This window comes from Gopherus evgoodei, chromosome 4 (assembly GCF_007399415.2).
Source record: "Gopherus evgoodei ecotype Sinaloan lineage chromosome 4, rGopEvg1_v1.p, whole genome shotgun sequence".
NCBI lineage: Eukaryota > Metazoa > Chordata > Testudines > Testudinidae > Gopherus > Gopherus evgoodei.
In genome coordinates, this window is record NC_044325.1 from 88,216,312 (window position 1) to 88,241,546 (window position 25,235).

Below are 25,235 nucleotides of genomic sequence, written 5' to 3' on the forward strand. Positions count from 1 at the left end.
CTGGACAAACAGGAAATGAAATTCAAAAGTTTGCGGGGCTTTTCCTGTCCACCTGGCCAGTGCATCCGAGTTCAGATTGCTTTCCAGAGTGGTCAGAATGGTGCACTGTGGGATACCGCCCAGAGGCCAATACCGTCGATTTGCACCCAAACTAACGCTAATCCGACATGGCAATGCCGATTTCAGCACTACTCCTCTCGTCGGGGAGGAGTACAGAAATTGGTTTAAAGAGCCCTTTATGTCGATATAAAGGGCCTTGTTGTGTGGACGGGTGCAGGGTTAAATCGGTTTAACGCTGCTAAATTCAGTTTAAACGCGTAGTGTAGACCAGGCCTGAGAGGCATTAGCTGTATCAGTGGGAGAAGTTCTCACACTGATATAGCACTGTCCACACCAACACTTAGGTGGATGTAACTTATGTCACTCCGGGGGGTGGCTTATTCACATCCATGAGCGACATAAGTTATACGGACATACGTGGTAGTGTGTACAAACCTGAAGTTACTGAAGAAAACAGGTGACTTACCCAATACAGTGAAGAGTATGAAGAAGATAGAATAGGCTCGATTCTTAGAATATGCAGGAATCATCACTGTTTAAAATTTTTAAAGAAATGAGAGTTAGGAATGCTGTGCCTGAAAGAAACAAACACTTAAAATCCTGATCTGGTATAGGTGGAGACCATGGGGCAAACGAGCTGGGGTAATTGTAATAGCTTAAGTCAATGAAACTACGACAGTTTAAATTGTTTCAATGGAGGCAGAAGTTGGAGAAATTTTTAAAGGCTTTAAAGAGTTAAAAGGGACACAAATTTGGAGCAGTCCTTGCAGTTTTCTCACTAATTGCGGAAGGAACCATTATATATATGGAAGAGTAAGGATATTTAGGATCATTTGATAGTGGCCAGACTGTAAATTAAGGGGAGCAATGGAATCCATTCCATCAACTATTTTATATTGTTAATAGGAGAGAGGATATGAGAATGACTTTGGAATGGATTGCTCACCATCAGGGTTATTTGCAGTAGTCAGCAGCACCAGCAGTGAAGTCAGTGAATCTGGCAAATTGTGAAAATATCCCACCCATTCCTTGTCTTGCTGCTTATCCTAGACACAGAGACCCATATTATTACCAAAGCAACACTGAGGTGTCAACAAGCCTCTGTCTTGCCAGGGAAAATCACTCAAGAACCCTTTTCACTGCTTGATACAATACAGACAGCCAAGTCTACCAAGCAAGGTGGAAGAGAGCTGTGAGAGTAGTGTAGAAGATGTAGGCAACTTACATGCAAGGTTCTGATACAATCAATCAGTTATGCTGCTGTAGTGCCTTCAGGCAGACATCTGACTGATTAGCAATCATTAAAATGTAAGAAAGAACATAGTTAAAAACAGCAAGATGTAGAAGTGTTAATACAGGATTTAGGTCTGCCTGAAGTCTATGGACATAGGAGGGAAGATAATGCCACAAAGAGGGAGTATAGCAATTTAAAGCAATTCTGATAATGGCACAAAGATTAAAAGAGCATCCCCTCCAAGCTGAGAGGGCAGCTCGGTGCATCGGAGAGAATGGGATTCTGAGTATGATAAAATCACCAACAAAAGAGACCTTACTGCAGACAGTAGCATCTTAGGCCCCTAGCTACACTGCAAAAGTCAAGCCTGTATGGGAAGCTAATTAGCACACAGTTCGCAGACACTATGGGTATGGCTACACTTGCAGTTGTACATCGCTGCCGCAGGAGCGCTCCTGTGACTGTGCTTTGAAGTGTGAGTGTGGTCGCAGCGCCAGCGCTGGGAGAGAGCTCTCCCAGCGCTGCAGGTACTCCACCTCCCCGGGATTAGCTTACAGCGCTGGGAGACGTGTGCTGTGAAGTTCTCTGGCACATGGCTCCCAGTGCTGGGGCACTGTTTACACTGGCACTTTACAGCGCTGTAACTTGCTGCGCTCAGGGGGTGTTGCAGCCAAGGCCTAAGGGTATGTCTTCACTACCAATGTTAAAGCACTGCCACAGCAGCGCTTTAACGTGGCTGTGTAGTCGTGGCACCAGCATTGGGAGAGAGCTCTCCCGGCACTGTAAAAAAAACCACCCCCACGAGAGGCGTAGCTCCCAGCACTGGTGCACTGTCTACACTGCCACTTTACAGCACTGAAACCTGCAGCACTGGGGGGCTGTTTTTTCACACCCCTAAGAGAGAAAGTTTCAGCTCTGTAAAGTGGCAGTGTAGACAGTGCAACACAATTCTATCTTACAGTGCAGATAGGAAACTAATCATTATAATAGCTTTTCCAAACTCTTATTCTAAGGTTCCTCTGTCAGGGTGTGGTAAAATGATTAACAAGTAACTTAGCACTCTATAGGCAAAGCTGTAGAACAATTTGTGGATACAATTAAAACAGATCATGTCTATAATACAACGTAGAAACAGGTCTTATTAGTTACAGACAGCCGACACTCAGTTTTTCAGCATGCACAGGTCCTCGGGCCCTAACCACACTGAAGAACAAGCCATGTTAGTGACAGCTGTGTTTAAAAAAGGCCCTGAAACCACAGCCTGAGAACTATTCTCAAACACAGTTGTCGCTTGTGCAGTCTTCATACGGGAGAAAGCCCCAACCATCTTGCACAGAGACCCTCTGACATCTCCCAGGTCCTCTGCCGAATAGCTTCTCCCATTGCTAGAAATGGGTCTGCTTGCACTCTCTCACTTGGGTACTTCATTTCTAAATGAACTCAAGTAAGCTCAAGAACAAATTTACCCAGGACACGACTAGTCAGACCATAGGCGCCAACTCCGTGGGTGCTCTCTCTCTCTCTGTCTATATATACACACACACACACACACACACACACACACACACACACACACACACACACAAGGCCCTGTTTACATGCTGTGATTTTAGGGTCTTTACTACACTAGCCTTTCTGCTCCCACTTTAAAATTCTCACTTGTGCTAATACCAATACAACTTCATCAACTCTAACAACACTGGAAGCTCCTGAATGGATAAGGCTGCTGGCATTTTCACCACGTCAGCCAGGATTGCTATGAACAGAACTAGGCAAAATGCAGTAGGGACGTTAGTGTAGTCACAGCTCAGAAATGAAGATGAAGTTCAGTTCTGGAGATATAGCATTTTGAGACTGAGAAAGAAGAGACCGTAAAACTGGTTTGGAAGTGACCTTCCAATGCATTCTTAAATACACCTCTACCCCGTTATAATGCCACCCAATTTAACACGAATTCGGATATAGCGTGGTAAAGCAGCACTCCAGGGGGGCGGGGCTGCATGCTCCGGCTGATCAAAGCAAGTTCGATATAACGCGGTTTCACCTGTAACACAATAAGATGTTCTGGCTCCCGAGGACAGCGTTATATCGGGGTAGAGGTGTATATAGTACAGCAAACATCAGATTGTGCACGTTTTGTAATTCAGTTTCTAAAAACAACCTTCCTGTAAGAGATTATAAATCCATCCCAAGAGTTCTGACAAAGAAGGTTGAGGAACCTATCTGCTCTTGGGGAATGGGTTTCTCTGGCTTAATCGGACAACCAACATATGCAACAGCCACTCAGTTGAGAAAAAACAACATTAGGATTTGTCACAGCATAAATGTTAGTTATTAGTTACCTTTGATCGCGCAAACAGCAGCATGCCAAACATGGTAAAGAGACACAAGTGAACAGCTAGCAGCAGAACAACACTATCAGAGACAAAATATATATGTTGACATCAGTTCTTTTGCTAAAACACAAGAGGACACAGTCCTAAACAAAAACAATGTTTTTTTAAAAAAAGCTAGAGCAAAGTAATTAAACAAATCATACAGGCCTCATTTGGAAAAGCATCCCAATTCACATAAGCATGTGTCACTGACGTCAATCAAAACTGACTGCAGGACTGAAATCAGTGGAACTTAAGCATGCATCTAAATGCTTTCCAGAATCAGGGTCATAGTCTTCTATCACTTAATTATGAGGATATCATTAGGCCTTATGACCTTCTCTGGCAAAAATATATAGTCTTAGAGGGTTTGTAAATATCTTTGATTCTAGCATTAATATGCACTGTGTGAAACAAAGAGATGTGAGGGGATATAGCAAAGTCTATATACCATACCAACGCATGCGCAGGAACAGGTCTCTTTAAAAAAGCACCATGCTGTGTGATTGCACTCTTTACTTGGATTTCTAGTTAAACGCTTCTAATAACAACATACAATGCGATATCTGTACTGCTAATGCTCTCCCAAGAATGAAAATACTGAAGTAAAGCACCCTGCAATAAATGCATCATGGGAGAAGGTAGCCTAATGGTTTGAGTGCATAACTGGAAGCCAAGAATTCTTTATGTTCTACTCACAGCTCTGAAACAGATTCTCTCTTGGGTTCTGGACAAGTCACTTAACCAGCTGATGCCTGTTTCCCCTCATGCAAGGGGGTTGAGGATTAATGTACATAGTCATGACACATGGATAGAAAGGGTTAAACATCCTGCAAAATAAATAACCTTCAAAAGACATGTAGGGATAATGATAATGTTTGTGGTTTTGTGTATTTACATATGTATGAGAAGGGTCGATAATGTAATCAGCAGTCCCTCGTCTATGCTGTATTCTGATATCATTTAAACGAACGGTAAACACGAGATATCTCGGTATTCATCTCTCTTTGAAATGTACTGTGAATGGTGGAGGAACAAGCAATTGGCCTTATGTTAAGCAGTACAGCTAAGTACTGCTGATGGACCTCCTTCAAAGTCATCCGAATTACCTTTTGTTCCCCGAGGAACTCCCAACTTGTCAAAGAGGACATGAAATTGTATACAAGATCCTTGGGTCTGATTCTGTCATCTCAGATCTGCTTATGCTTCTGCAGGGGAAGTTTGAGTGGCACGACTGAGGTTCCAGTTATGCTGGTACGCCCTGAATATGAGATTTGGACACTATGACCTATGAACTGAATTCTAAAGGAACTCTTTGCAACTACAAAGCTCACCATCTCTGCTGGAATCTGAACCTCAATGAATTGAGCTCATGTCTATATGTAGATTGATCTTTTAACCATACTCTCCCTCTGTTGTTTTTTAATAAATTTTAGTTTAGTTAATAAGAATTGGCTGTAGTGTGTATTTGGGGTAAGATCTGAAACATTCATTAACCTGGGATGCAATGTGTCCAGTCCTTTGGGATTGGCAGAACCTTTTCTTTTATATGATGAAATAAGATTTACTGAAATTTTCATCATATCTGACGTGGGTACCTGGGTGGAGGCCTGGGGTTGGATCCAAGGGAACTGTGTTGTTTGGACTTCTGAGTAACCAATAAGGTAATAAAGAAGCTATTTTATGCTGGCTTGATAAATCTAAGTATTGCATATCCATCAGCTCTCTGGGGATTGTTTGCCCCATTCTTTGCAGTTTACTCAATTAGAGTGACTAGAGCTGGCTCGCTACTAGGATCCCCGTCACAATAGTATTTTCAATATAAAAAGATCTTTATGAGTGCCAAAGTATTATATACAAGTGAGAGACACAAACACATTCACATGCACAAATCATCAGTACTGTTACTCATTTCAGAGGCACCACACGCTTTCTGGCAAGACTTAAAATAGACAAGTGGTCTCATACTGAGAAGTGATCATACCCACAACTCTCAGGATAAGGTACACAATCACCATGCCTCAAGCTGCCAGAAAGGCCACTGTGATGGGAAGCATAGTAACATGCTTATTTAAAACAAGCAACCAACCTAAAGAACCCTAAAATCCTACCAAAACAAAACACTCTACTGCACACACCTCTCCCTAAAGAAGAGGATGAGAGAACAAACAACACATGACAGGTGCAGATTTGGGCCTTATCTACACTGCAAAATTAAGTTGACCTAAGATGGGTTGATGTACAGCCACAGTAGTAATTACTGTGGTGGTTCATGTCCACACTACACCCCCTCTGTTGGTTGTGCATGTCCTCACCAGGAGCGCTTCCATCAACTTAACTGTGTGGGGCACTGAAAGCTGGTGTGCACACACATGCTCACTGGGGTAGAAGGTTCCAACTATGAGCCCCGTGCAGGGCTGATAGCTGGAACTGTCGACCCTGGGGGGAGGGGGGATCCAGCTATGAGCCCTGTGCAAGGCTAACAGCCAACAGGCAACGTAAGTAACACAGTGTCTACACAGACACTGCATTAGCCTGACTACATCAACCTAAGCACTACACCTCTCGCGGAGGTACAGTTAGTAAGTCGGTGTAGTGGGTGACTTACAGCAGCGGGAGCAACATTGTAGTGTAGACACTTACAGAGTTAGGTCGACCTAACTCTGCAGTGTAGACCAACTCTTAGTCATATAGCTTAATGCACTACTGGAAGGCACTCAGCTACTATGGTGATGAGCGCAATATGAGAAACTATACAGACCAGAATTCGCTCACCTCACCACTAGGGTAACATTCAAGTTACTGCATAGATAATTTTCCCAGCTATAGGTAGGCTACAGCCTGCTCCTGTAAGGGACTTTCTTTCATCCGCTAATCATTTACCTAGCTGGTTTCTCTCAACATAGAACCTGTCCAGATTCCACACTCCCAGAATAATGAGACTACCTAAAAGGCATGTTCGGGTACCAGGCTGCAACGGATCTGAGGGAAATTACTGTGCTGTTACTTACCTTGCCATTTCTGGCAGCGTTCTGTTGATGCATTTTAATGTCTTTTTCATCATAGAGGAGTTCTGAAGGAGAAAGAATGGCCGGAGGATTCGTCTTATTCTCACAGTCTGTGAAAATAAAATAGTGGGTTTGGTATTGAGCCCTACAAAGTTTCACACAGCAGACACCACTAATTTTTTTGGCATTTTTGTTAGAAAACATTAAGAAAATTATGGGTTCTCAGAAATAATGACACTTCATAAAAGGAAATTTTATTATGTAATAGCTAAACCCAGTCCAAAGGTCAGACTATAACTGAAGGCAATTAGAACACTTTGTACTTCTAAAGCCCCTTGTACACAAGGATCTTGTTGTGTTTTACAAACAATCATGAATTAGTTGTCCATCACCTTGCAAGGTACCTAAATCATCATTCGTTTCATTTAACAGCCAGGTAAACTGAGGCACACAGGGGTTAAGGGTGTAATTTTCAAATCACCCAATACATAACCTGCTCCAGGACACAGAGTGAATCAGAGGCTGAGCATGCCATAACCCTGGATTCTTGACTCAGCCCCTTGTTCTAACCATTAGTTGTCAATCCCTTGCCAAGTATATGCAAACAAAAGGCAAAAACTGTATTGTGCACAGGGGAACGGAACATACAAAAATCTAGTTGTTGTTGTTTTTTAAATCAGCCTTCATGCAAATATTTTTAAAAACAAATTATTTAATTTTTTTTAAAAAGTGATCTTCAAAGGGGAAAATAGTTTTCTCATCTGATTTCTTTTTATTATATTTGAACACAGTCCAAAACTTTTCATGCTGTATTTATCTTTTACTTCTGCTTTCCCTCTCCCTTACAGACCTTTTTTACATTAGAAATATTAAGTCTTTACTTCTCTGGTTTTGCTGAAGGACTCCTTAGGCCACTGAAAAATTATCAGGATCACTACAAGGATGAGGAATGGAGGTAAATGTCACATTTTAGACACAAAAGGTTTTATTTAGTTTATAGACAGATGGGTCCAGGGTTTGTACATTAGAGTGCATAGGGTTTTCCCAAAAAGCTTTTCTGTACACAAAACCTGTATCATTTTAACTATTCCTGTACAGTGAAAGTAGTACAAGCCCACCACCACCACCCAAGTTTGGATGCAGCAATACTGCTATAAAGGAGTTTATCCCAGTACAGCTCATTCCCATAGAAGGAGGAGAATAGGTTATAATACAATTTTCAGTAGAAAAATCACACCCCTATCTGAAATAGCAAAAATGTACAAAAACTATGTACAGACCAGGCCTAAATATTAACAACGGTCTAGATACAGAAGCAGTTGCTAGCCAATATAGAGACTACTTAACTTGATGCAGCAACAAAACAAGATATTTACCTTATTCCCTCAACCAGGGTTTTGGTCTGATGCCCTTTTTGTTGTTATTATTGTATTTAAACCTACCTCAAAAGTACACAGCACTGGCCCCAGGATATTAGCAAGAAAAGGTGGGTGAGGTAGTATCTTTTATTGGACCAGCTTCTGTTGGTGAGATACACAAGCTTTTGAGCTTACACGGAGCTCTTCTTCAGGTCTGGGAAACATATTCTGAGGCTATGTCTACACTACGCAGATTTTAGCGACACAGCTGTGCCGCTAAAAGGCGAGCAGTGTAGCCGCTGTTTATCAGGAGAGAGCTCTCCTGCCAACAAAGCGCTGTTCACCCCAGAGCTTGTCATCGACAAAATTTTTGTCTTTCATGGGTGGTGTGTGTGTTTTTTTAATACCTCAATGACAAAAGTCTTGTCTTTCACTTGCCAGTGTATACAAAGCCTGAGTGCCATAAGTAGTTAGCATAAGTAGTTAACACATATTTCAAAAGTCCATTAAAAGTGAAGTGGCCCGTTAACACCACTCTTGTCACAGGAAGGGGCAGGGGGCTGTTAGTGGGTTACAGATTGTTGTAATAAGCATAAATCCAGCGTCTTTATTAAGTCTATGATTTCTAGTGTCTAGCAAAGTTATGAATTTAAGCTCTCAGGCTTGTCTTTTGAAAGTGTTGCACAAGTTTCCTTTGAAGATGAGGTTTGATGAGTCAGATACAGAACTCCCACACAAAAAATGATAAAGGACAAAGAACATCGTCACTGATGGGTGAACACTCTTCACAAAACAATTACTCTGTATCTGACCTCTCAATCCTCATCCTCAAAGGAAACTTGCACAACATCTTCAAAAGAAGAGCTTTCATTCATAACTTTGCCAGATACTAGAAATCACAAACTTAATAAAGACATTGGATTTACAGTTTACTATAACAATCTGTAACCCATTAATCTCTTTTTTAGTCCTATGACTGCAGAGAGGTTAACTGGCACTTCACCTTGGTCTCTTACAATATGGGTAAACTATTTATGCTAAACAATCTATTTCACCTTGTATTTAGCTGTGACATTCTGATTACCTTTCCCAGATCTGAAGAAGAGCTCTGTGCAGCTCAAAAGCATGTCTCTTTCACTAAGAGAAACTGGTCCAATAAAAGATATTACTTCACCCACCTTGTCTCTCAGGTAAAATATAAAAAAGAAGCTAGCTGGGACAGCACAACACTACTGCTTCATATGCAAGTTCAGCTGTTAAGTCCATTCAACATTAAAAATTCTTTCTTTGCCACTGCACCAGTATCTTGGTCACTAAAATATGCATTACAAAATTGTGAGGCTAACAATTTAACACTAACAGCACCAATTGCATTAAACCCCTGGCTACTCCTGCAAATGATCTGAAGCAAGGTTTACGTGCTTTGCCGGGGGGCAGATGGGTGGTGTTTGACAATGTCTTTGGCACAGAAATCTGCATTAACACAAAATGCAAAACTCCAGCCTCATTCTCCTCCTGTATATTTAGATCATTTGAATATCTTGTAATCACTGATTGATGATGATGATGATGATGATTCACTGTGAGTTACTTACAGCTAGGGGAGCTGTTGCACAGTGGAGGAAGATGAGAGAAGAGTTAGGTTACTATGATTAGGATATGTATTTTAGAAGCATGTCACAAAATATTTGATCATATTACTTTTATAAAGTCACATGGTTAAAATGACTGCAACTCCCTCTGAAAAAGCAAAGTTTGGCACTATATTTATCTTAGGGTGACAAGACGGCAAGTGTGAAAAATCAAGATGGGGGTGGGGGTAACAGGAGCCTATATAAGAAAAAGACCCAAAAATCGGGACTGTCTCTATAAAAATCGGGACATCTGGTCACCCTTATTTATCTTGACATTTTGAGAGGGAGGGTTGACCATGGGCAACTACCTTCAGTAAATCCTACACAGTTAAATCCAAAGGAAAATTCTGTCCTCTTCCTCCTGCACAATGAAATTTCTCCCAATGGCCAATCTTTTCTATTCCATTCTCATTATCACAAAGACTACTTACATTGGCAAAGCTTTATTTAATTTTACAGAGAGCATTACATCCTTTATTGAGAAACACAAATTAAGAATCGCAAAAGACTAGCTTTGCTACAGCAGGTGTTTCCAAATGTCTCATTATGCTCACTCTAGCAGCAAACACAAGACAATAAAAGCAAGACACCCCAGCCAGCACCACACAGTAAAGGTCCTTCTAAACACCTTCTCTGCAATAATTCCCTCCCTACCGCAAGCCTCCTGATAGTTTGGGGAGGGATGGAGGGAATAATAGTTCTTACCTCTGTACAAGAAAAGCTCAGTGACACAGTCCAGTCGATAAGGGAAACAACCAGTGTCAGGACATAAGCCAGCAGCCATTTCGTTTTCTGAAATTCTTCCCAACCAATTAAATAACTCTTGAAGGCAAACAAAATTTAAACAACTGTTAAACCATAACAAGTTGAGTGGGCATTAAACTGAAAAGGGAACTGATTCAAATACACTGCAAAAGATGTGTTATTTTTAAGGGTATGTCTACTCTGGCAGAGTTACAGCACCGGCAGTTACAGCACTGCTCAGAGAGCACTGACGGGAAACCGCTGTTGTGTGTTCACACTGTCAGCTGCTTGCGCAATAGCATGTTCACACTTGCAGCGGTATTTGGAGTGGTGCACTCTGGACAGCTATCCCACAAAGCATCTCTTCTTCTTCTGCCGCTAAGAGTTGTGGTAAGGCAGAGAGGGTCGTGGGGCATTTGGGCCCTGTCCCAATGCCCTGTGATGCATTGCTTCGCATCCCACCAATCCCTGCACTTCCATCCGCATTTAGCACCATCTTTCAACAGTTGTGTACTGCGCGCCCCGTCTCTTCAGTCTGCAGGAATGGATCCTGCACTGTTGACCAATATGCCGCTCGCTCTCACTAACAGCAGCAAGATATCTTCCATAATGAACAGAGCCTGTGGAAAATGTGGGAACAATAACGATAAGGCCCTCTCTATAGTGCTGGCTCTCCCCAAGAGCCACATGCCCCATGTACAGAATGGTCCTGGAACACTGATTTCCCCTGCCCCTGCAGCTGCTCACCATTTTAGGTGTCTTTTGGCTCATGTGCTTGCCTGGGGTCAGCCAGCTAGTGACAGGTTTGTGAATAGTGGCTGTGTTTTAAATCAGTGGTTTGCGTGTTGCAAACAATACTGCTTCTGTAAAATGTTGCATTTTGGCTTCACAGATATGACCTTGGGAGCCCAACCTCCCCCTCTGTTATCGGTGGCTGAATGGCTGCGCAGAATTAGAAAGCAGCCATGAAGATCTAAGGAGAACTTGCTGCCTGATGTTATGATGCACTCCACAGCCGAAAAACAAGAACTGAAAGAGTGGCAGGACAGCGAGAAAAGGAACCAAAAGGAGAACGTGGCACACCAGAATGAAGCCAGGGAACGGCTCTTAAACATTATGGAGCACCAAGCAGACATGCTCCAGGGCACTATTAGCACTGCAAACCGAGCAACTCCGCACTCGCCCTCCCCTGCAGCCATTGTTGCAAAACTCTTTCCCTTGTGCACCCCCTGACACCGCCAACACACTCTTACCAACCTTCTGGCTCCAGTCTGTACTCGCTGCATTCCACCCCTGCCCTGTCACAGTCCAGCCCTGCGGACCTCCAGTACCCACTGCACTCAACACCCGTCCCTTTGCAGTTCAGCCCTGCTGAAGTACAGTACCAGCTGCACTGTAATCCAAAGGAGAAGGCTGGGCAGGATACCTGGACATACACAAATCTTTAACTGTCCTGAGATCCCACCTACTCCTGGAACCCTCCCTTCCCCATCCCCTTCAGTGCTGATGTGTTTTTTTGTTTCTCTCTTCCCTCTGGTTGTTGTTTTTTAATAAAAGAATTGTTTTGGTTTGAAAGCCATCTTTATTCCATTAATTGAAAACAAACAGAGCCCTGCAAAGCAACAGGCGATTTTCTTACACCTTCATAGTGTATCGTCTGCACCAATCTCAATCACCTCCTAGCATTACAAGCATTGCACTCCTGAGCATAGCAACAAATATTAGTGGCTTTCAGCTTCAAATTGCTGCTTCAAGGCATCCCTGATCCTTATGGCCCCACACTGCGCCCCTCTAATAGCCCTGGTCTCTGGATGTTCAAATTCAGTCTCCAGGCGCTGAGCCTCAGCAGTCCAGTCCTGAGTGCAGTTTTCACCCTTCCCTTCACAAATATTATGGAATATAGAGCATGTGGCAGTGGAAGGATAGCTCAGTGGTTTGAGCATTGGCCTGCTAAACCCAGGGTTGTGAGTTCAATCCTTGAGGCAGCCACTTAGGGATATGGGGCAAAATCAGTACTTGGTCCTGCTAGTAAAGGCAGGGGGCTGGACTCAATGACCTTTCAGGGTCCCTTTTAGTTCAATGAGATAGGTATATCTCCATATATTATATTATTAAGCATAGGAATATTGTCATCAGCCAGGTTCAGCCTCCCATATAGGCAGCACCAGCGGGTCTTTAAACGGCCAAAAGCACACTCAATAGCCATTCTGCACTTGCTCAGTCGGCTGAACCACTCCTAGCTTCTGTCAAGTTGCCCCGTGTATGGCTTCATAAGCCACAGCATTAAGTGGTCTCCCAGCATCACAATGGGCATTTCAACATCCCCTACGGTCAGGACCGGCGCCAGGGTTTCTCGTGCCCTAAGCGCACGGCCATTTCGCCACCCCCTAGTGCTGATCCCGCAGCTCCGGTGGAGCTGTCACAGGCATTCCTGCAGGAGGGTCCGTTGGTCCGTGGCTCCGGTGGAGCTGCCGCAGGCATGGCTGCAGGAGGTCCACCGGAGCTGCGGGAGCAGCTGACCATCCGCAGGCATGACTGTGGCAACTCCACTGGACCCGCAGACCAAAACGGACCCTCCGCAAGCATGCCTGCAGCAGGTCAACCGGAGCCGCCTGCCGTGCCCCCGGCAAAATGCCGCCCCCTCAATAATCCTGGCTGCCTAGGCTGCCTAAACGGTAGCGACGGCCCTGCCTACGGTGATCTTCTGGTCCGGGAAGAAAGTCCCTGCCTGCACTTCCTGAACAGGCCAGTGTTCCGAAAGATGCCTGCTTCGTGCACCTTCCTGGACTGTGTTAATGTCTGTGAAATGCCCACAGTGATCCACAAGCACCTGGAGAACTACTGAGAAATATCCCTTCTGATTAATGCACTCGGTGGATAGGTGGTCTATTGCCAAACCTGGAATGTGCGTGCCATCTATTGCCCCTCCACATTCAAGGAAGCCCTTTTACGTAAAGCCATCCACAATGTCACGCATGTCGCCGAGAGTCACGGTCTTTTGGAGCAGGATGTGATTAATGACCCTGCATGCTTCTGTCAATACGAGTCCAACGGTTAACTTTGCCAGTCCAAACTGGTTAGCGACCGATTAGTAGCAGTCTGGAGTAGCCAGCTTCCACAATGCAATTGCCACGTGCTTCTCCAATGGCAGGGCCACTCTGATTCTTGTGTCCTTGCGCCACAGGGCTGGGATGAGTTCATCACACAGCCCTATGAATGCAGCTTTCCTCATCCAAAAGTTCTGCAGCCACTGCTCATCATCCCAGACATACATGACGATGTGATCCCACCACTCAGTGCTTACTTCCCAAGCCAAAAACAGCGGTCCACAGTAATCAGCACCTCCGTGAATGCCACAAGCAATCTCGCGTCGTAGCTACTATACGTGGCAAGATCAACGTCGCGCTCCTCTTGCCTTTAAAGTTTAAGGAATAACTCAGTAAGCAGGGAATCAAGGGAGGGTTTTCTCCAAGACTGCGGCTTCCGCCCTGGCCCTTATGTGGCTCGCTTTTGTGCAGCAGTGGTCCTACCACCTCCCCAGTGACAGGACAGTGGTGCAGGAAAGTTACCCTTAATGGGGCAAGAAACAAAGCAACTCGGCCGAAGAACCTGCGGCAGTGGGTTGCCCAGAATCTCCATGAGAGTTTCCTGGAGATCTCTGATACAGATTCCCATGAAGTGAGAGTCAATCAACACCCTGTTCCACCACTCATACAGACACAAGTCTGCTTCCTGCAACCTTCCTGTCTGCGCTTTAGCGATTCCCAAAGTCAAAGCCACTTACCAGGGGCCTCCTCTCCTGATTGCACTTTGCAAAGATCTGACAGTTGTGACAGGCTAGCCTCCTGCAAGGTAGAGAAGATCTCCAGGCTTCATGTATCTCTGACCTCCAAGACGTCCTCTGCCTTTGGGTCCCCCTTCCCCTCCACATCCTCGTCCAAGATTTCCTCCTCCTGCTCGGTCCACTCTCAACTGGCACACGAGCCACCGAAGTATCCACAGTGGCCTTCGCAGTGGAGGTGGGGTCACCACCGACTATCGTGTCCAGCTCTTTGTAGAACCAGCAGCTCGTGGGTGCAGCACTGGAGCAGCAGTTTGCCTCCTGCGCATTGTGGTAGGCGTTCCACAGCTTCTTCACTTTGACTCTGCACTGCAGTGCGTCCTGGTCATGGCCCCTTTGGGTCATGCATCATGAAATCTGTCCATAGGCAGTGGTGAGCTTGAGCCGGTTCACACCGGTTCACAGGAACCGGTTGTTAAATTTAGCAGGCCTTTTAGAACTGGTTGTTCCAGGACAACCAGTTCTGTAAGGGCTTTATTTAACAAAAGCTCTGGCCCAAGCTCACTTCCCCCTCCTCTCCTGCTCTGTCCCCCTTCTCCTCCCCCTCCCCTGTTTCCCGCGAATCAGATGTTCGCGGGAAGCCTGAACAAGCAGCAGGAAGGCAGGTAAGCTGGGGCGTGGGGTGGGAGAGGAGGTGCGGCTGGCTCAGCGGCTCCCTCCAGCACAGCTTCTGGTCCCGGAGCGCTGCTCCCTCCAGCCTGGCACCTCCCAGACGAGTGCCTCCAGCCCCAGCCCATGCTCCGTGGCTCCAGCCCAGCCCCCACGGTTGCGGCTCCGGCCCGGCCGGTCCCAGGCGCCGGTGCTGGGCCCATGCCCTGCGGCTCCAGCCCGGCCCCTGCGGTTGCAGCTCCGGCCCGGCTCGGCTCGTGCCCCGCAGCTCCAGCCCAGCCCCCGCGGTTGCGGCTAGGGCCCCACGGTGCCGGTGCTGGGCCCGGCCCCATGGTTGTGGCTCTGGCCCCGCAGCACCGGTGCCAGTGCTGGTCCTGGCACTGCAGTTCCGGCCCGGCCCAGCTCGGGCCCCACAGTGCTGGTGCTGGTCCCAGCGGAGCGGCTCCAGGCAGCGCTGTAAGGCGGCAGGGAACAGCAGGGAGGGGGTGTTGGAAGAGGGCAGGGGAGTTTGGGGGGTTGTGGGAGGGGTGGATAGGGGTTGGGCGGTCAGAGGGCAGGGAATAGGGAGATTGAATGGGGGAAAGGGTCCTTGGGGGGCAGTCAGGAAGGAGCAGGAGTTGGATGGAGTGGTGGGGGGCAGTCAGGGACAGGGATTCCAGGGGTGGTCAGGGGACAGGGAGACGGGGTGGATGGATGGGGCAGGGGTTTCGGAGGGCAATCAGGAATGAGAGGAGGGATTGGATGGGGCAGCAGAGGGTAGCCAGGGGTCAGGGAAGGGGGGTGGATGGGGCAGGCATCTCAGGGGGGCATCAAAGAACGTGGGGAGTAGGAAGGGGCAGCAGGCCCGGGGGGGGGGCCATGACCCCCTCGTGGGGTGAGACGGAGGGAACCTGTTGTTAATATTTTAGCAGCTCATCACTGTCCATAGGTATCATAATTCCTACAGCTGGAGCACACCTGGGACTGGACAGCCTCCTCTCCCCAAATGCTGATGAGGTTTAATAGCTCAGCATTGCTCCAAGCGAGAGATCACCTGGTGCATGGAGCAGGCATGGTCACCTGGAAAGATGTGCTGAGACTATTCTATGCGTTACTGAGTAAACAGGAAGAGGACTTTCAAAATTCCCAAGGAATTTAAGAGGTGCGGATGACGGTTGGTCACCTGAGGGCAGGACAGTAGAGTTCAAATAGATGACCAGAGAGGCGAGAACAGGCATTGTGGGACGCCTCCCGGAGCCAATCACAGTGCTGTAATCGACCGGAGTGTCTACACTAGCACTGCAGCGCTCTATCTCCGGCGCAGTAAGCTGTACGCCTCTCATTGGGGTGGTTTTGTTACAGTGCTGCAACTGCGCAGTTTCTGCTTGATAACTGGCTTGGCAGCATGTATACCTTGGGAGTTACAATGCAGAAATCTGGTTTACTGCACAGAAACTTGCCAGCGTAGACAAAGCCTCAGTCTTTGTTTGCAAATATTTCCCACAGAATATGGAAAAAAATACCTTACATTGACTCCTAGAATTCTTCTACTAGCAGAGCTAAGTAAGAGTCAAGAGAAGTTGCAGATGTTCCTCACAAACACACACACAAACACATGGTAAACATCTGTGCAGTGATCGAAATGCTGATCCTTCAAAAAACAGGAAGCATGTAAGGGTTCAAATTTCAGAAATTAATCTGAATCTGAGCAAGCTGGATCATTTAGGGCCCAGTTCTACCCTAACAAAAATAGTAAAAATACCTGGCCAAATAAGGTCAGCCAAATCTGGGCCTCAGCAACACAATTATCATTTTATTTACTGTCAGTGAACAGCAGTCTGAATTTAAGGAAATATGGCTGTATTGCTTAGAAATGCATGACTCATATCTCCCTAATTTTGAAGTGTTTTTGCACTGTTTTTATACATCAACGTGAAGTTGCATTTTTTCCAAAATTAAAGATATAATCAAACAACGCAAATTCAAAACTTGCAAACCTGAATATTCTTTCATCTCCCAAAATATAAAGAAAGGACAGACAGATCACTTTGAGTCTACCATCAATATGCTGAACAAGCACACATGCTTCTTACATACTGCAGAGACCATGACTTTGCTCACCTTCACAGAGACGTCAGCTATAAAGACGAGGAAACAAAACAGCTCTACACTTTCAGTCAAGCCACAAGGAGGCTCCCAGGCTGTGCCGCGATATCGTATATCTGACGTGACAGTGAGCGAAGAAGGGGTTTCAATGAAAGCCAGAGCCAAAATTAGAGTAATGGTGAGACTCAAAACCCTGGAAGGGTGGGGAACATAAAGACAGGAATAAAAGGAAACAGACACTGGTCACAAAATTTTGTCTACATTTAGAATAAAAAGGCCAGTCTCAAACCAAATACCACAGCTTGGAAAATGTTGCTTCTTTAATGGCACAGAAAAATAGATGAACTAGAAGACACATAGTTGCTGTTGCTTAATTAAATGCTAGCAACAAAACATGTCTGAATAACTATGATCCTGCAAACCCTTAATTCCCGCAAACAGTCTTTACTCATGTTACTAGCCCCATGCAATTCTACAGAGCTATCTCCATGAGAGTTTACAATACTTGGTACTGTCCATTCTCATCACTTGCACAGTTATTCTTCATTTTGATTTGCTAGAAAAGTTTGTTTTGCAATAAAACCACCATTATTATATTAGCTACTCAAACTATCAAAATACAGAGATAAGAAGTCATTTCAAAACCCACTGCTAAATTAGAGAGACAAAAAGAGCAGAATACCAAGTTCTCACCACTGGCAAATTTTTGAATAATACCATCGATAAAGCCACAGGGATTTGGAGTCCACTCGGTGGTTTATGGAACGATACTGGAGGCAGGAGGCAAAGCACAGAAAAGTAATTCAGAGATCAAGCTATTTAAAACCTAATTTGAGACACTTTCAGCTTTATACTAAGACACAGAGGCTACTAAAAAATAAAAATTACTGTTCGCATTAAGTGAAGTCCACCAATGACTACCCCTTAGCTTGCACACATGTGAAGAAAAAGTGATATGGGAAAGAAACTGCTTTTATAAAGACCTCTTCATCCAAAGACCTCAAAACATGTTACTTATAGAAATTATACCCTAACACCTATAGAAGGTAGGCATCAATTATTGCCATATATAACTCAGTTAATTGTGGTACAGAGAGGCTAACTAACTTGCCTAAACCCATGCAGTTAGTCAGTAACTGAGCAGGAAATAAAATTCAGGAGTTCTGACAGTAGCCTCCTGCTCTATCCACTAAACTCTCACCAAGTCTAATTATTACCCTCACTTATTTAGCGTTCTTTCAATCTAAGGTTGTTCAAAATAGCCTAAGTAAATGTGGAATAAACGGATTATGAAAATAAGAGTGAGCCTAAGAGCTGTGACTTCCGCAACCACTATGACTAAATCATAGCCTTCATTATAACAGGTAACAAATACATACCACCGCAGGCACAGTAAGAAAGAAACAAATTCTATTTACCTGTATTGCATCTTCAATAAATACTACAGCTTGGTTTATGTAAAGATCATGGTCAGCTCCAGCAGCTGTGAGGTTAAAAGAAACACTGGTCATTTATGTTACCTGGGCAAAGCCTGCCGCACCAATTATTAATTATGGTAGCAACTAGGCATTCCCATCACGGTCCAAGACCCCAGTGGGTTAGGTGCTGTACAAAACACAAAACAAAAAGATAATCTATGCCCCAAAGAGTTTACAATATAGGTATAAGACAAGAGAGAATAACAGAAAAGGGAGCACAAAAACAATCAGATAATAAAAGTCAGCCCAATATGCAGAGGTCTCAGCATACCAACTTGCTTACTGTGGTCAAATTTTATCATGTTTTTGTATGTGGATTATGAAGAGATGAAGCTTCTTTCCTATCTTATAAACACTACCTTAACTGAGTTAATACAAAATAAAGAAATCTACTTTTCTTTTCACCATTTACTCTGGGTTTACTCTCAAATTCTGAAGTGAATATAGATAGTCTATATATAACCAGTTTCACTTTCAGGTCCTCCTGTAGCCTGTTTCTAAAGCAAAGTGTTTGGGTTACAAGCTTTACAGGTCATTTGTTTCGGGAGAAGAGCAACCTTTCCCCATGAAAATGTCAAAAGATGTCATATAAAAATAAGCTTTTACAAAACCAAAGGCCAACAGAAAGCTTTCAAAACCTTAAATTTGGAACAAAATTTGTCCAAACTGTGTCCCTAAAATGGCCCGTCTCCTGCAAAGAACCATGCCTCCCAACAAGGCCTAAATGTAGAATGCAATGTGTGACAGTGCGCCAAACTGAGGGATACAAAAAAATTAATTCAGGAAACTTAAAATGCTTTGTCAGTGTAACAGTTCTTTAGAGTAAACAGCTCTTTCTATAACCTTTTCATCATTTCCGATGTAAACATTTTCAACAAGGGGGCATAAAATTTGTGTGGACCATTGGTAACCCTGAGGCCAAAATGAACAATATCGCTCAAAATGTAGTATCAAAATCAGAGATATGTAGGGCTAGAAGGGAAATCATTTAAGTTCAGCTCCTTCAGCTGAGGCAGGACCAAGTATACCAACACTATCCCTGACAAGTGTTTATCTAATCTGTTCTGATGGGGATTCCACAACTTTCCTTGGCGCTTAACTACCTTATAGTTAGAAAGTTTTTCCTAATAGCTAACTTAAATCTCCCTTGCTGCAGATTAAGCCCATTAAGTACTTCTTGTCCAACCTTTAGTGGACATTGGGAACAACGGATCCCCGTCCTCCTTTAACACTCAATGTATCTGAAGACTTAGGTTCCACCATCAGTCTTCTTTTCTCAAGACAAACATACCCAATCTTTTTAAGCTTTCCTCCTAGGTCAGGTTTTCTAAACCTTTTATCATTTTTGTTGCTCTCCTCTGGACTCTCCAATTTGTCCACAACTTTCTTAAAGTGAAGCACCTAGGACTGGGCACAGTACTCTAGCTGAGGCCTCACCAGATGCTGAGTTGAGCAGGACAATTACCTCCAATATCTTACACAGTTAAGAGTCTGCAGGAAACCATAAAAAATAGTTCTGGCTTTAAAAAAAGTATAATATACTTGCTATTTGAATCCTCACTTACTCCGCAGGAATAATCTCAGTCCCTATTAATATTACATACTCCACACACATGTGGTATAAGAATGAGATTCTTACATTTACACAGCACCTTTCAAAACAAAGGACAGACACCAATATCTATCACTAACTACACACACAGCTTCACTGAAAATCAATCACGTGTTGGCAATGAAGGTCACCATCAGCTGAATGAACAGGTGCACAACAGTATGGGGAGTGGGAGAGGACATTAAGGACAAGAACACAAGGATAACCCCTCTTCTAAAAAGAACTTTAACGTCTACGTGAGCAGACGGGACTTACTATTTGCAAGGTCTATTAAAAAGACACACACATCCACACACTGAAAGCTTCTCTACAAAGGGAAATTTATTAGCATTACTATTGTTAATTATTTTTATTACCAGAGTGTTTGGACCAGGACCCCATTGTGCTAGGCACTGTACAAACACAGAACATACTGGTATAGCTTTATTGCTATAGTTATAATTCCCCACATGGACACTCTTATTCAGTGTCATAGTAGCCTTTTTTCAGTTTACTTGATGTTGCTAAATTATGTTGATAATTGTATCATGCCAGTAAGTTGCCCCATGTAGACATTAAGCTCTGAGTAACTTACATTGCACTCAGCATCAGGATTTCTTTGTCAGGATTTGAGTATTTGATTCCCAGAAGCCTACTGCTTTGCTGACAAAAACATCCCTTCCACTACGAGGGCTCATAGAGAGGTTAATCAGAGAAAAGGAAAAGTGAAATAAATCCTGTTGGAATGATTTTCAAGTGACTGACTCTTACCCAGTTGTTATTACAGGCACAAAGGGCTGCATTTCCAGTCAGCAAAAGTCAGAGATAAAGAAAATCAGAACAATTTCTCTTTAACAGCGTCTCAGCCAAATTCTTTTTTGGTAGCATCTATAGCTCAACACAATTTTAGTCTGTTATCCAGATTTACCTTTTTAAAAAAAAAAGATATATAGCTTCAAAATTCTGCACCTGATCTTGATCCTACTGAACTCAGTGGAGTGGTGCCACAGATTGAAATGGGAGAAGCACGGGGTCCTCTCTTTTTATATCTACCCGCTGCTATTACTACTACATCTACCAGGGCAGGATCCAAATAAAGGAAAAGCTGATAGCACGTAATGAAGTAAAATAAAGCATCACTACATAACAGCTATATTATCATAGCAATGTAGGACTGCAAAGACCTTGATACGTCATCTAGTCCAGTACCCTTCACAAAGGCAGGACTAAGTATTATCTAGGCAGGTTAGACAAATGCATGCCAGGGTTTGTTCTTAAAAACGTCCAATGACGGAGATTCCACAACCATCCTAGGTAATTTATTCTAATGCTTAACTACCCTGACAGTTAGGAGGTTTTTCCTGATGCCTAACCTAAATCTCCCTTGCTGCAGTTTAAGCCCATTATGAAATTATCAATCCAAAATTCATTAACAAAGTCTGTAGTAGGTTATATATACAGCAAGAGTGAAAAGTGAGCACTTCCACCTTTATTTTGATTATATGCCTTTGGCATCAAGGAATCTTTGATTGCCCCAGTAATTAACCCAGTGAAGGGAACCAGAGACAGTCCATGCTTGTAGAGGAGGAGAAGAGTCCCCATCAGAGAACAAATGAATACAGGGCTCAGACACACACATAATACATGCCAATGACAGGCTATAGAGTGCCTGAATTTTAAGAGTATCAGAGGGTAGCCGTATTAGTCTGGATCTGTAAAAGCAGCAAAGAATCCTGTGGCACCTTATAGACTAACAGACGTTTTGGAGCATGAGCTTTCGTGGGTGAATACCCACTTCCTCAGATGCATGTAATGGAAATATCCAGGGGCAGGTATATATATGTGTGCTAGCAAGCAAGCTAGAGATAACGAGGTCAGTTCAATCAGGGAGGATGAGGCCCTGTTCTAGCAGTTGAGGTGTGAAAACCAAGAGAGGAGAAACTGGTTCTGTAATTGGCAAGACTGTGAATGGCTTGCTAGCACACATATATATACCTGCCCCTGGATATTTCCATTACATGCATCTGAGGAAGTGGGTATTCACCCACGAAAGCTCATGCTCCAAAACGTCTGTTAGTCTATAAGGTGCCACAGGATTCTTTGCTGAATTTTAAGAGAAAATGCCAAGTCCTCATGATGTTCCTATAGCTGACAGAAGTTCAGCAACAGCACCTCCAAACTATCCCGGCAGGACATGGCAGTCAAGGAGGCTGACTGGGACATTATGAGAAAAAATTTGATCCCGTATAGCTTTGTCCACATCCCTCGTTCAAAAGCATAAGCCATTACTAAGCAATATGCACCACTGAAATTAATTCCCAGATGACTGATCTGAACAGCATTCAATTTCCTAAGAGGTCAGAAACAACTTAAAAATTTCACTGCATATTTGTGTGTAACCACCACATCTTTTTTAAACAGACCATGACATCAACCATGAAGACAAATGCAACAGAAATTAAATTGCTTTGAAAAAAATACAGAGGCTGCTTCCAAACAGCAGAAAAGGCCTTTATTAGTCTGATCTTTTTAAATCTTAGATTCCCCATTTGTGTGACCACAGAACAAGAAGGGCAAAGTTGATTTCAGGAATATTGTCAGGAACTGGGGAGTGGGGGGAACAGTTAGAATGGGATTTTTAAAAGCACCAAGTATGGACTTAATTCCACGTCCACGGATTTCAGTAAGAATAGTGTTAAGGCAATGCTGAGCACTTTGGAAAATCTCACCCTTAGGTTTTATATTAAAATAAATGTGTTTGCAGTTCTAGTAAAGACAGTTTTGTGTGATTTATGCACTACCAAGAATGCAATACTCAAAGACCTAGTCTACACTCAAAGTCGGGTAGACACAGCTACAGCACTCCAGGGTGTGAAAAAAATCACACCTCATAACACTATGGCTATGCCAACGTAACACCCGGTGCAGACACAGCTAGGTCAATGGAAGCATTCTTCTATCGACCTAGTTACAGCCATTCAGAGAGATGGAATACCTACAGTGACAGGTGATGTAGGAAGCATCTACACAACGGCGATACAGAACCATAGCTGTAATAGCGCCCGTAGTGTAGACATGATTGGGCCCAATTCTTCCACCCTTATATTGAGCAGTATTTAACACGAGAAGTCAAACAATGGAAGAAGTCAGAAAAGTTACAGGACAAGGCACCCTCCCACAAATAATCTACAAAAGAAAACATCAGTGGCTGGGACATGTGCTGAGAATGGAAAGAGAACACGTAGCAAATACTGCCCTTGAATGGAAGCCAGAAAATGCAAGAAGAAAGAGAGGAAGACCGTGAATAACATGGAAATAAACAGTTCTGCATGACATCAAGCACCTCAACATGAAATGGGAAGATTTGGAGAGAACAGCAGTTGGCAGGCAAGAATGGCAAATGTGGGTAGCACAATGTGCAGCAAAGCACGGGATGGACTAAGGTCTAAGTCACACAATGGTGAGTAAGTGGCATTCAGTTCAAGAGTATTACTGAGTTCAGCACAAAACTGGGCCACTTTGACACAATTAAGTAAAGTGCCTGCTACAAAAAGCTTGCAATCTAAGGCTGAGATTTTCAAAAGAAGCCTAAGGGGTCGATTCTTACTGAAATTTGACAAGAGTTATAGAGTTAGCCACCCAACTCTTGTTGAATTTCAAATAGGAATTAAGCACATACCTCCCTTTGGCTCCTTTGAAAATCCCAGCCTAAAGACAGTGTGAAGTTTCCACAACACCTTCCCTTCAACATAAAGACATCTTAAGCACACTTAAGATATCTACATCTCTTGTAAGAGAGAGGGGAAAAAAGCATTTACCTCTTAACATAAAAAAATCTGAAAGAAAACAGCATGATGCAGGAGTGGGGGGTTGAGAAAAGGTTAAACCTCAAGTTTTCTTGTTCTTCTTCACTCATTATCCCTAGTCAGCTGGCTCATCCAAAACAAGTAAGTAAATAAATCAGTGGCATAGTGACAGCAAGTAATGCAATGTGACAAATCAAACTGAAATCCACATGCTAGCTATGTATATACACTATCAGGGCTTGTCTACATCAGAAAGTTGCAGCGCTGGTGAGGGAGTTACAGCGCTGCAACTTAGGAGGTGTACACATCTGCAGGGCACCACCAGCGCTGCAACTCCCTGTTTGCAGCGCTGGCCGTACTCCCGTTTTGTCTCGGGTGTAGAGGATCCAGCGCTGGTGATCCAGCGCTGGTAATCAAGTATAGACACTTACCAGCGCTTTTCTTGACCTCCGTGGAATAAGCAGGTATCCCAGCATACCTGAGGAAGCCTCTGGTAATGAAGCTGGTCTCCTTCCCCGGCTTGCTCTCGCGTTCCCCGAACCCCGAGCAAGCAGGTCTCCTTCCCTGAGGTTTGCTGGGTGGTTCCGGGAACGCGAGAGCAAACCGCGGCGAAGCTGGTCTCCTTTCCCGGTTTGCTCTCGCGTTCCCCGAACAAGCAGGTCTCCTTCCCTGCGGTTTGCAGAGTGGTTCGGGGAACGCGAGAGCAAACCGCGGCGAAGCTGGTCTCCTTTCCCGGTTTGCTCTCTCGTTCCCCGAACCCCCGAGCAAGCAGGTCTCCTTCCCTGCGGTTTGCAGGGGGAGTTCGGGGAACGCGAGAGCAAACCGCAGCGAAGCTGGTCTCCTTTCCCAGTTTGCTCTCTCGTTCCCCGAACCCCCGAGCAAGCAGGTCTCCTTCCCTGCGGTTTGCAGGGGGAGTTCGGGGAACGCGAGAGCAAACCGCAGCGAAGCTGGTCTCCTTTCCCGGTTTGCTCTCTCGTTCCCCGAACCCCCGAGCAAGCAGGTCTCCTTCCCTGCGGTTTGCAGGGGGGTTCGGGGAACGCGAGAGCAAACCGCGGCGAAGCTGGTCTCCTTTCCCGGTTTGCTCTCGCGTTCCCCGAACCCCCCTTGAAGCCGCCCAACAGCGCTGCAGTGTGGCCACATCTAACACCACTTGCAGCGCTGGTTGCTGTAAGTGTGGCCACTCTGCAGCGCTGGCCCTATACAGCTGTACTAATACAGCTGTAACAACCAGCGCTGCAAAATTTTAGATGTAGACATGGCCTCAGTCTCTGGGCATTAAACCTGATACACCAGGGCTTGTCTACACTGGGAAATTGACAGAACTATCTTATTCCAGGACAGCGAATTTGGAATAGCTCCCTCTGTGGAAATCCTATTTAGTAATAAACAATCACTTTAGTCTGGAATAAACA

At 44.5% G+C, this 25,235-nt stretch overlaps 1 protein-coding gene across 8 annotated transcripts in view; it reads right to left on the reverse strand.

Annotated features, from left to right (window-relative positions):
- The window catches only part of TPCN2 (two pore segment channel 2), a 67,102-nt gene that overhangs the window by 41,081 nt on the left and 786 nt on the right, over positions 1-25,235 (reverse strand). For 2 of the 8 annotated variants that reach the window (XM_030560120.1, XM_030560123.1), the window contains exons 2-9: positions 18,367-18,431; positions 17,642-17,718; positions 16,964-17,141; positions 10,375-10,491; positions 6,681-6,787; positions 3,637-3,709; positions 1,007-1,106; positions 527-592 (exon numbers count right to left, since the gene is read on the reverse strand). In XM_030560120.1, the coding sequence (XP_030415980.1) occupies positions 527-592; positions 1,007-1,106; positions 3,637-3,709; positions 6,681-6,787; positions 10,375-10,491; positions 16,964-17,141; positions 17,642-17,718; positions 18,367-18,431 (783 nt within the window). Of the gene's footprint in view, positions 1-526; positions 593-1,006; positions 1,107-3,636; positions 3,710-6,680; positions 6,788-10,374; positions 10,492-16,963; positions 17,142-17,630; positions 17,719-18,366; positions 18,432-25,235 lie in introns of those variants that run through there. The other 6 variants (XM_030560121.1, XM_030560122.1, XM_030560126.1 and 3 more) reach the window with 6 other exon arrangements.